This window comes from Limulus polyphemus, unplaced genomic scaffold, assembly GCF_000517525.1.
Source record: "Limulus polyphemus unplaced genomic scaffold, Limulus_polyphemus-2.1.2 Scaffold1896, whole genome shotgun sequence".
In the NCBI taxonomy this organism is placed as follows: domain Eukaryota; kingdom Metazoa; phylum Arthropoda; class Merostomata; order Xiphosura; family Limulidae; genus Limulus; species Limulus polyphemus.
In genome coordinates this window covers 114262-125680 of record NW_013667506.1, presented here as the reverse complement: position 1 = coordinate 125680, position 11419 = coordinate 114262, and the positions used below count along the sequence as shown (strand labels likewise).

The 11419-nt window shown below is 33.4% G+C and overlaps 1 protein-coding gene across 3 annotated transcripts in view; it reads right to left on the bottom strand.

Annotated features, from left to right (window-relative positions):
• The window catches only part of LOC106465288 (GA-binding protein alpha chain-like), an 85687-nt gene that overhangs the window by 36680 nt on the left and 37588 nt on the right, over nt 1-11419 (bottom strand). For all 3 annotated transcript variants that reach the window (XM_013925493.2, XM_022393154.1, XM_022393155.1), the window contains 3 exons: nt 10776-10865; nt 3278-3409; nt 18-139 (listed from right to left, as the gene is read on the bottom strand). In XM_013925493.2, coding sequence (XP_013780947.1) covers nt 18-139; nt 3278-3409; nt 10776-10865 — 344 coding nt within the window. The remainder of the gene's footprint in view (nt 1-17; nt 140-3277; nt 3410-10775; nt 10866-11419) is intronic.

Below are 11419 nucleotides of genomic sequence, written 5' to 3'. Positions count from 1 at the left end.
TTAAATTCTGAATGGCTCAAGGAAAATAATTTTTGACCATTAAAGACCCAATCTTCCAGTTTGATGTCAGTGAGATTAAACTGTTGAACTGCCCACTGTATCCAAATCAGAACATGTTGTGTGGACCATTGAGCAGGATCTGAAACAGAAATCAAAAATTGAATATACATACAAGAAAAAATCAATTACTGTGCCCAGGATTAGTGGAAGGGTGGGAGTTCTAAATTACCAGAAAGTAAAATATATATATATAATTCAATTTAATAATAACATTTGTGCTGATCATTAACATTTGTCAAAAACCTATGAAATTGCAAACAACATAAAAATGTAGTTCTGATACATTCCATTTCACTGTGACTTTATAATGGCTGTTGTTGCAAATGAGATGTCGATTTACATATTTAAGTTGTTTACTGTAATGTACTCAACCCTCTGTACACACTTTATTTAAATTTAAATTCTACAATAAAGTCAAAAACTGAAAAATCTATCTTAATAATTAATTCAGTGTTCATATATTCACAAAGACACTTTATCCAACAAAACAGATAATTTATAGTTGTAAGTGCCAATATATGAAACTACTTGCCTCACACGAATGCCCCATTTGTAAATTTTCAGTAGTCTAATTACACATTTTTGGTTATAATTTTGTCCTTCTTTACTCTAATAAATACTTTTGTAATTGTGTTCCCTTGCAGGCATTAAATCTTTATTCAATTTTGTACCATGTTTTTATATATTATTCACTTTCTTGACAATCTTCTTTTTTAAAGGTTCCTATTTTGTTTCCTTTATCTGGTTTTATTATAATTAAACCAGTATATTTTTCAAATTTAACAAGAGCTTGATGTTCTTCTCAACGATATATTATAAATTTTCTTTCCAGAGTTATAATGTAAAAAGATAATTACTCATACAGGTTTTCAATGCATCAAAATTCTTTTCAGTATATAGAGATTCCTGGAATTCCTATGAACATCTTAACAAAATTTCAAAGGATGATAAATAACTATGAAATTGAAATTCTACAGAATAAACCTAAAGGACAGTATTTGCAACACATGAAAAATAGTTAGTTAGTTTTAATATGAGAATGAATTTATACATAGATAAAAATTAAATGTTTTTTTAGGTCTATTGTTAATTTCTTTTTACCTAAAGGATGTTATAACCAAAACAAAATGTCATTGGTTAATTAATAAACAGAATCAGTACCACTCTTTTTGAAAGTTATAAAATGTATATGATTTCTTTTAAAGTCTCGATTGACTGTATCTATGAAAGGTATTACATAAGAGTCAAATGAACAGTAAGTCTGCCCTCCCAAATCACAATAAGATCCGTCTCTCAACACAATAACTGAACTGCAACAAAAACAGTTATATTCAATGATCTTGTGTTAAACAGATCACCAACTTCTGGTTCTCCAGACATATAGATTATTGTCCATTAAAAAAAAAGACATATGAAATCTTCACCCACTTGTGAAGAGGACAGACACCTAATGCTGTTGCTAACAGTTTCAGATATTTTAACAACATTAATGCAAGTTATATGGGCTGATGTAGGTCTTTCTTTTTGTTGTTGGACTCACAAAGTCTGTTTTTTACTGTTTGATCACTGATAGTTACCAAGTTGTTGTCCTGAAGTCCTTGGGCAGTGGACTGGTAATCAATTCCTAATGATCATGTTATACACATAGAAGTCATTATGTGGCATAACTGGTCTTCAAAAACTTTATCAAGGCTTTCTGGTGTGAGACAAATTGTCTTATAATGTGCCCTAAACCTTCCCATCTTAGACTTAGAAAAACCTAAATGAGTATCCACTACTTTCTAAATTTGTTTATTTTTCATGCTCTAACAACCTGTATTTCCATGTACAACCTCCACCCACTACCAGTGGATAATACAACAAAAATGCACCAAAACAGCCATGTATTCTCACAACATGATATATAAAATATGCACATATCTTAAGGCATCTCAATTTTTTTGGAACTGCAATCAGTTATAATTCTGTAATTATACACTCTGTAATTGTTTTATGTACTTGTATATTTGTTGCATATATTGATCCCATTTTAATAAAGTGCAGAATCTCAGAAGCTATTGTTTAATGGACAACTTGTTCTTCCAAACCTTATATTTTGTGATATACAATATTTAATGTGTGAGCATAATAAAATGCTAAATTGTTATGAGTTATGAAAAAATTAATTGTAATTCAAAGCTTGCTGTCAGGGTTTTAATTCTAAGCCAAAGATACTTAGTAAGCTATGTTTTTAGTATGTTAACTTAGATGTTGTGTATTGTTTTCTAGAAGGAGTTTAGACATGAAATGATATGTGATGTGTAGAAATTCTCTGAGTGTCTAGTTAGTTAGTTAGTCAGTCAGTCAGTATCTGTTAAGTTTCAATTGTGACTTATGCTTATAACTTAGTCATAATTAAACCTGTAAGCTGTAAAAAATTCAGTTGAAGAAATAAAATGCCTTCCTTTATGTTAAGTGGACTGGACTTTACATAAACTTTAATCTGCTACATCTGATGTATCTTCAATATTCAACTGGCTTATCACACTCAGCAGTGGACTGCTATATTTGATGTACCTTTAATACTCAACTGTTTTATCACACTTACTGGTAACTTGCTACACCTTTTTTGTATGATATAGTCAGTTTCTAAAAGTAACAACAAGAAAATTTTTTTCTCCACAATTAAAATGCAATGTAATGGATAACTATATAATGTGATGATACATTTATTAACTCTTAACTTTCTATGACTTAGACACATACTTCTTATCTGTTTAGTACTTTTTTGTAGCAATTACAGCACTTAACTTAGATTGTAATTAATTCACCACATTTCTCAAATAAAGATATCTATTTACAAGAAAAATAATCATCTTCATCATGAGTAAGGAGTTATGCAGATTAGATTACTTTAAATATTAGTTTATTTTATTCAAGTTTAATTGATCACTCCTTTATATTCATTTTACATCATTCTGTTTTAATGGGGTTTTTAAGTGCTTTTCAATCACCTTTGGTGAAATTGGAAGAAAAATCTGTAACATATATATGTTATCATTCTGTTTTCTTTAACTAAATTCCTTAATTAATACTTTCAGTGCAAAGGTAATTTAGGAACTTAGAAAACTCATTTTCAATAATCTCAGGTTGGGCCAATAAAATGTAAAAGTGACTAAAATTTCTGTGTACATAAAAATATGACATTCTATACATTTATGTAAGAAAGTTTTCTCACCTAATGGAATTTTTAACTGTTCTTGCTCCTTCCTAAACTGGGCTGATACTACCCAGCGTGTAACATTTTCTGCTTCTTCTGGTGCTGAAATATGATTTTCTTTTGCTACTTGAGGCTGTCCAACTTGCTGCTCTAAACACATCAGGTAAAATTAGTTCTAATTGCAAGGAAGTTGAACAAGTTTGTTGGCTTTCTAAGTTACACTTTAAAAAAATTCACCATATCTTAAACTCTAATTTTAATTAATCCAAGATGTAGCCATGACACATTATTGTGGTGATGTAGCTTCTTAGAGTGCCATTCTGTGAAAAAAAATCACCCAACATTTAGAATAGTAACACTTCTGAATTACTCTGAACTCAATACGACTGCTTGTTCCAAAAAAGTTAACATTTTCCTAAATTGAAAATATATTTCCAATAATACTTACCTCTGCTGATACTTATAGCTATTACTCCACTGCCAGTTATTCTTCTTTGCCCATCTAAGAATCGGTCTTGTTTTTTCACACTTGCTCCAATCTCAATTGTCCTTGGTGATATTTGTCTCATGGTACTCTCCACCTACGTCAATGCACCCTCTATCCTGGTACTGTATATAAGCACCTCATTCATATAATCTTATCATTTTTTCGAGACTGACACCACCCCAGTCTCTAACACTGGCTCTTGGTGAGGAGAAAGGGAGGGAGAGTGTCAGTGGAGGTAAGTATTATTGGAAATACATTTTCAATTTAGGAAAATGTTAACTTCCATAACACTTACCTCCGCTTACAGTTATAGCTAGAATCCCAACAGAGAGATGGTGGAGGGGCTGGTGAGGGCATTATCCATACAGACAGCATCTGCATAGATCATGGGTGTACCAATATAAGATAGGTACCCGAGTGGGTGAACCGCACTACGTTAAGAACATGTATGCTCTTCACCCTGAACTTAGTTTCTGTATCAAGGGTGTAATTGTACATGAGTGATCATCACTAAAGGCCCTCCCCAACCAGATAACCGAGGTTCCACTGCTTGGGGTTGGAATTAAGGGGTCTTGGTCTCTATATCCCCTGCTGGTGGCTGTTTGGACAGCAACATTACACACACACACATGTATATATATATACTACTGATTAAATCCCAACCTGTAACCATAGAGTGATGCATACTGAACCACCGGAATCAGGATAAGAAAGTAAGCAATACCGAAGTGGACAAACCTTCTCCTCTACCTGAAGAAGCCCGAAAGGCAACACCCCAGGCTCATAACGACAGGATCGTGTATGCCATACTAAATCAAAGGAACAGAACTCATCTGGTTTGGAATTATGGACATTCATCCTCACCCACCCCCACCGCCCAACTCAGTGTGCAAGGAGCATTCCACTTGCCCCCGGAATTATGGGGAGAACATGGAACAACTATGCTCAACCAAGGACCCAAGATGGAACTGATATTGATCAAAAAGAAGGGCCATGCACACCTCAACCAAATAGCTGAGTGTCAAATCTGAACCAGTATTACGAGTAGGCTCCCAGTGTAGGCTTGTGTTGCGCCTACCTACATCTGGGAAAACAACATTCAGGGATCCAGGCAGGAGGGCCCCAACTTCACCCTCTTCTCCAAGAGTGGAGGAATTCACTCTGACACTCTGGAGGAAAACCCTATGTCCACTACCACAGTGAATGGAAACCGGGTGTGGTAAAGACTCCCTAGCTCCACTAGTAGAATCTAGGGGGTAATGCACGTAGAGGAGTCCTGAGGAACAGTGCTCTAGAAACTGAAATAGGTGAACCAATTTATTCAATCCAATGATCAGCAGGGATGGGAAGGATCCCATTTAGTTTCACTCACGATAGTTCAAGAGAGGCAGTCCAGCATAGTATGGTAATACCACCTGGTGAGCTCCTAGGTGGTCTTATGGAACACCTCATTTTTACAGAGCCTGTTGTAACCAGTAGTGGAAACCTTGGATATAGACAGAACATATTTTGAGTACCAATGTACCAAGGGGATGACGCCAGCTACCAGGACTCATGAATAGGGGCAGAACTATGACTCCCATAGGAGCTGATGAAATTTGAGGCTCGAACAACAATTGAACTCCACCTTAGAACACCAAAATTCGAGAAACAGATGTATTATTTGGGAATTGGTAGTAGACTAAATCATAAAGTTCCGACAATGTGTCAGATAATGCCTAACTGTCCCCTCATGTAACTAAGAAGTAAACCTTCCAGCATGAACCAAAATATCCTTGTATGGAGAAAAAACTAAAAATTTTCTCCCAGACTTTTCAGCCATCAAGTAAATTTCAGGCTCAAAAGCAACCGGTAAAAACCCAAAACATCACACACTCAAAGAACCAACAGAAGAAAAACAAATCAAAGGCAGCTTATCCCAAAGTGGCCTCCTTTTCATCTTTCCTAGGTCATTTAAAGACTGTGTTGATTACCATTAATTGTAACAGCTTTTTGTTAGGTAAAGTAAGTGGTTATGTTATAGCAAAGAAACTTCAGGACATCTTCCACATCCACCCTAGGGAATCAAACCCCAGACCCCAGTGCTGCAAGTCCATAAACTTACCACCGTCGCACAGAAGAGCTGAAAATCCAACAGACTAAAAGATGGCACAGGTAAAAGAGAATCTAAAGTCTCTCCAAAATGTAGAGAATCACCCTCAATTGCAGCCTCAGAGTCCCCCAGAGGATCACAACAGATCCGAATACATATCTCCATATCACCAAGAATAAGATCACTGACAGTCTCAACCAAGAGTGCCCCCCTTCCTTGCTGTGTAATGCTAGATATCAGAGGTGGGAGAGGAGAGACCCAATTTACCTCCTTGCCAGAAAAAATAATATGGGAATTCATACTGTCGTCGGCTTGCCAATATAAGGAAGAAATTTTTTTTGTTAATTATCATTATTAGTATGAATATCAACTAGATAACATAATAACTTTTAAAGTGGCTACAAATGATCATAATACTTGAGAACCCAATTATGACACTTTGTCAAGAAAAAGTGGTAAAATTACCTGAATGAGGTGCTTATATACTGTACCAGGATAAAGGGCGCATTGATGTAGGTGGAGAGTATGACAAGACAAATATTGCTAAGGGCAATTGAGTAGAGTATAAAAGACTGGAGCAAGCGAGAAAAAAAATCGGATCATGCATAGATTGGAAAAGGAGAAACCCTGGCAGTCAAGTAATAGCTATAAGTTTCACTGGAGGTAAGTATGTTTGGAAAAAAATCAGTCTAATAAGGCCATAGGGCTAAAAGTCATAACAGAATTCAAACATGGGTTGGTGGATGACCTTCATGGAAAGGTGAATGTATAACCTTCTCATAGTTACAGAAAAGTACAAATGTTCTTTATTGTGAGAAAAAAATCAAACCTAACCTTCCCTTCAATTTCAAAGAAATCTGAATAACATTCATACAATGAGGTCTATACAGAGCAGGAACAATTTAGTTATTTGAATAAGATGACATGATGAAGACAACATTGTGGCAATAGTGGTTAATTAAATTCCAGGTGAAATTAAACCAGTCACTGCTGCTCCCTCTGGTTCTACAGTCTTTTGGTCTTTTTAAGATCTTGATCCAAGAACTTATAACTTTACTGTGGAAGATGAAATAAGGTTTGGACATTTATCGCTTCTAAGAATGTTCACAACTGACATTTAGCACTTGTCATTCTTCTTGTTAGTGGTGCTTTGTAGCTTACTATTTAGGTGCATGAATTTAATGCAAAAGTCTCCATATTCTCCAGAGAGGTTTTCAATCATCTCAATTCAGTACATACCTGCATAGGAGTAAAAAAATTATAATTATAATAATTCCTCTCCTATAGGAAAGAGTATTTTTTCTTCAGTTTTGGGTTTATTTGAACAATTCAAAAACATAGTTCCTGCTGAACTAACAAAAAGGAAGAAAGTGGGTATGTGGAATGGGGATGAATCTTTGTAGGCATTGCATGCTTGAAGGCTGAATTCAATGCTGACTTGAACATTCACTCTAGGTTTTCAGGATGTGTAATAATCTCTTGTTCAGAGACAAGATAAGTGTTATGCTGGGGAAGGTAATCTAACAGACTCAAATATTCTCTAGGAAGAAATCTCTCCTTCATCAGTGGAATGTTGCAAAGTCACTTTTGTCGTCTTCTTCTTGACACTTCCCCTAATACCATTACAGGGCTTATGCCACGAGAATCTACAAACACATTTTATTCACAATATATGTTGAAGTACAGATAATGGTAGCAGACTGGAGAAACTGCACCAGTTTTTGTTTGGACCAAAAACTGCAACTGAAGTTATGAATATTCCCCAGAAAGGACAGATTTTACTTTCAGTTGTGGAACGGGCTTGGTTTGGAGTACCCAACTACTGTTGAATGTTTCAGGGAGTTACTGTTCAGAGATTTAGATGGCAGAAGCTTCCATCCTCTGAGTAGTAATAATGAACAAAATGATACAGTTTAGTTTAGAAATTTGCTCAAAAGATGCTTTGTTTCATGTCTTGAATATGAAAGAATAGCTCTAGGATGATCAGATATTAATTGTTTGCATGGTGCATAGCTTATATGATTACCCAATCTAATTTTTAATTAGTTAATGTTTTTTTTACTATTTTCATTACTAACTACTAATTATTTTATATCATATGTTTCATCTGCTAATTTGCTGTTATCTTCATGGAAACTCCAAGAATAACCATTTGTGATGGAAGAAGCGAGTCTTTGATCCTAAGTCTTCTTTAGAAAGGTGAGTGTGCTATCTTCTTGACTAATAATAAAAATAAAAAACATTATTAATGAATTAATAATTAGTCTTAGGTGATTGTATAACTATGAATAATGACATCATAAAAGGGTTCTCTTTTTTTTGTATTTTCAACTTGAGACATCCAAGTCTCTTCTGCTTATGATATTTCTCATACTTTAGTATTCCTAACTTTTTGAACTCAATAGTATTCGACTGTCTTCATTACTTTTATAAAATAACAATATCTTCTGTTGATTTGGCATGCTACTTTTTCTTTTACACATTTTCACTAGTAGTTCAAGTATCTGAATATTATGACACTTTATACTTTACTTGGCATAGAGATCTATATTACACAAAGAATAGAAATTTTACTTCACTTTTCTATGTCTTTAACCTTTTGCTCAACAGCAGTAGCTGGAACCTTAGATAGTTACAAAGCCTCATAAGTCTTCTAGCTTTTAGTTCAGATTTGTATTTGCTGGTTTAAGATTATCTTGCACTTTTGCAAATGTTACAAGGTTTTGTTTATCCTTTCAAAAGTGAACAGATGTTAGTTGTATATGAAAAATGTCAAGTTCTACTGTTTTATATTACTTCATTTACTATTTCTTCACAGGACTTCACAGCAACCCCTTTCATTTTGTTGTAAAGAGTAAGGTCAATTATTTTCAAATGGTTACTCCAGGAGTTCTGATGTTTCCTAAAAGGGTTTTTTTTGTTTTTTTTTTATAGACTGAAAGTCTTTTCAGTAATTCTGGCTCAAGATGAAGGCAAATATTCTTGACTGAAAATAGACAAGTATCAGTTCTCACAGACAGAAGAAACTTTTAATCACAGGGAACTCTAACCCTAACTTATTTTTGAATGTCTGTTGAAGGCATTGGACTCTATTCTCCCAGAAAGTACAGTTTTCACTATGGAAACTGATAGCTGAATAGCAAATACAATTAAAAAAGAACTCAGCTAAATCCACAATACATTGTTTGCTAGAACCTCTTCCTATTTGTGGGTTCTACTGAATCTGTTGAAGAAAATATTAGGTCATCAAGAAATTAATGTCACTTTTTTTTAGATAAAAAAAAACTGAACAACTTATACATCAAAATAAAACATCATTTATTAAATGAAATAGTTCCATTCTTATTAATGATGCTTTTCCATCTTCTAATCAGGTTGTTAATGCCCTGATTAAAGAAATCACTTGGCTTTGAAGCAAAAAACATGTTTATGTCCTCTTTAATGCCTTCCACATTTGCATAAGTTTTTCCATTGAGAAAAAGATGGTAATCTGATGGTGCCATATCTGGTTCATTTGACTATTATATGTGATGTACATTTTTCGGGGAGGTGGTTAATGAAAGTGTTCAAAAATGTGACATTAATTTCTTGACAACCTAATAGTTTCTGGAAGTACACAGTTTCACATAAAATAAGCCATGACACAAGTCTCCAGTGGAAATACTTTTGAATAAAAGGTTCATTAAAAGTCAAGGTGTAGTTCACTCATCCACAAAATATTGACATCTCTATCTATACTTTTCAACCCCTTGACCTCATCAGGCTGAAAATATATTTAATTTTGGTTTTTGTCTGAAACAAAGCAATGTGATGAGTCTGGTGTAAAGCTGAGGTTTTAAATACAAAAATGTCTAGGAAATTTGCCATAGAATGAGTCTAAACCTAGTAAAAAACAATTACATCATGAAACAAAATTCTAAAACAACATACAATCTGACAGCACCAGATATATAAAATACATTTTCTAATCCCTCCCAGGAAGAATATTTTACTTTTAAATACTAACTTTCAGCAATGATACAATCATGATATAAATATTTCCACAAATGGGAGAACAAATCAGAAGTTTAGATAGGATTAACCCCCTACTTAGATGAAAGAAAGAGATCCACTAAAATGCAACAATGGGTAAAGATTTTAAGGTATAAGCAATAAATGTACAGGACTATAACATATCTGCTGATAATTTTTAACTGATTAATAATATGTTACAATAACAGCGTTTCAAACAAAACTTTCTTCCTTTTAGAACCAGATGCTTTTCCAGCTTAACCAGTGTACGATGATAAATGAAGCATTAATAATTAATGTAAAATATAATCTTCTATAAATCTCTCTTTTTGAACATAATTCATGACAAATTTACTGATGAGTATAATAGTAATATCCTGTAGATAGATATATTTTAAAAATACCTATACTTTTTTAATTATGTGGGTTGGCTTACACTTATTGAAAACTGATAGCCAAAGTAGTTTCAAAGTCTGGTTCTTCCATCTTTGTAGTGAAGTGTGCAGTTCTAAGTATGAATATGAGATAAGAAAAATCCTGTTCAAGTTCCATTTACCTTAGTACTCCAGCAGCTTTATAGTATTCTTTAAACAACTTGTCTGGCAATAAACTTACCAATTAATGATAGCTAAAATATTTCTCTGATGCATGAAGTTATGAACTCACAACTATACATACACTTGTCTTGGCAATGACACCTCACAATAAATTAATAATTAACTCATATGTCAATATCCAAGTCTTAACACAATTGAGAATATAATGTGCATAGTTTTATTTCTATTTGCATGTGTTTGCAAATTGATAGATGACAGTTCAACACTAAATTACGAATTTTTTCTTTTGCAGTAAATAAATATTACAAGACCTGTGTAAAAAATTGTCTCATATTAAGATAACGGAAATTAAAGAAAAATTAAACAAACCTTGTTGGACTTGGTCCCCTTCTTCAGGTACCATAGAAACCAACTCTTCTGCTGGTTTTAGAACATCTACAATGTTGAGCTTTTTTATGTCTAACAAGTATACAAAATACATTGAAAAATAAATTGGAATTTTTTTTGTTACTTTTTTTTACATAAAGTAACACATTTCTGTTTAGGAAGCATTATGCACACATGTATTTGTTAACCTACATGAATATGAAACATTCCTGAATCTTATTTATTTTTTCTAAACAAACTTTTTTTTCTTCATAAGATGACTTTGCTTACAAATATAATTTTGTACTTGTCAAGTATAAAACTTGTCTTTTTACTAACTGAGAAATGTGATTTTGAAGGTTGATGTGATTTTAAGGGATAATAAGTTAATTACCAACTATTTAATAAAATGTAGTTTAGTAGCATAGGAAGAAAACTGACATCAAGTATTAAATTTATACAGAAAGATGCCTTGAAATAAAAACATTGTTACCATATGGTATTGATAGGATGTATTTGGTAACTTAAACTTATGTGAACTAAATTATTACTGTATTTAAGTGTTTGTACAGGGTCAATAAAGGAAACATAACCAATCAATACACATGGTAGTGTGTCATGCGGCCACAAAAACCTGCAGGACACGG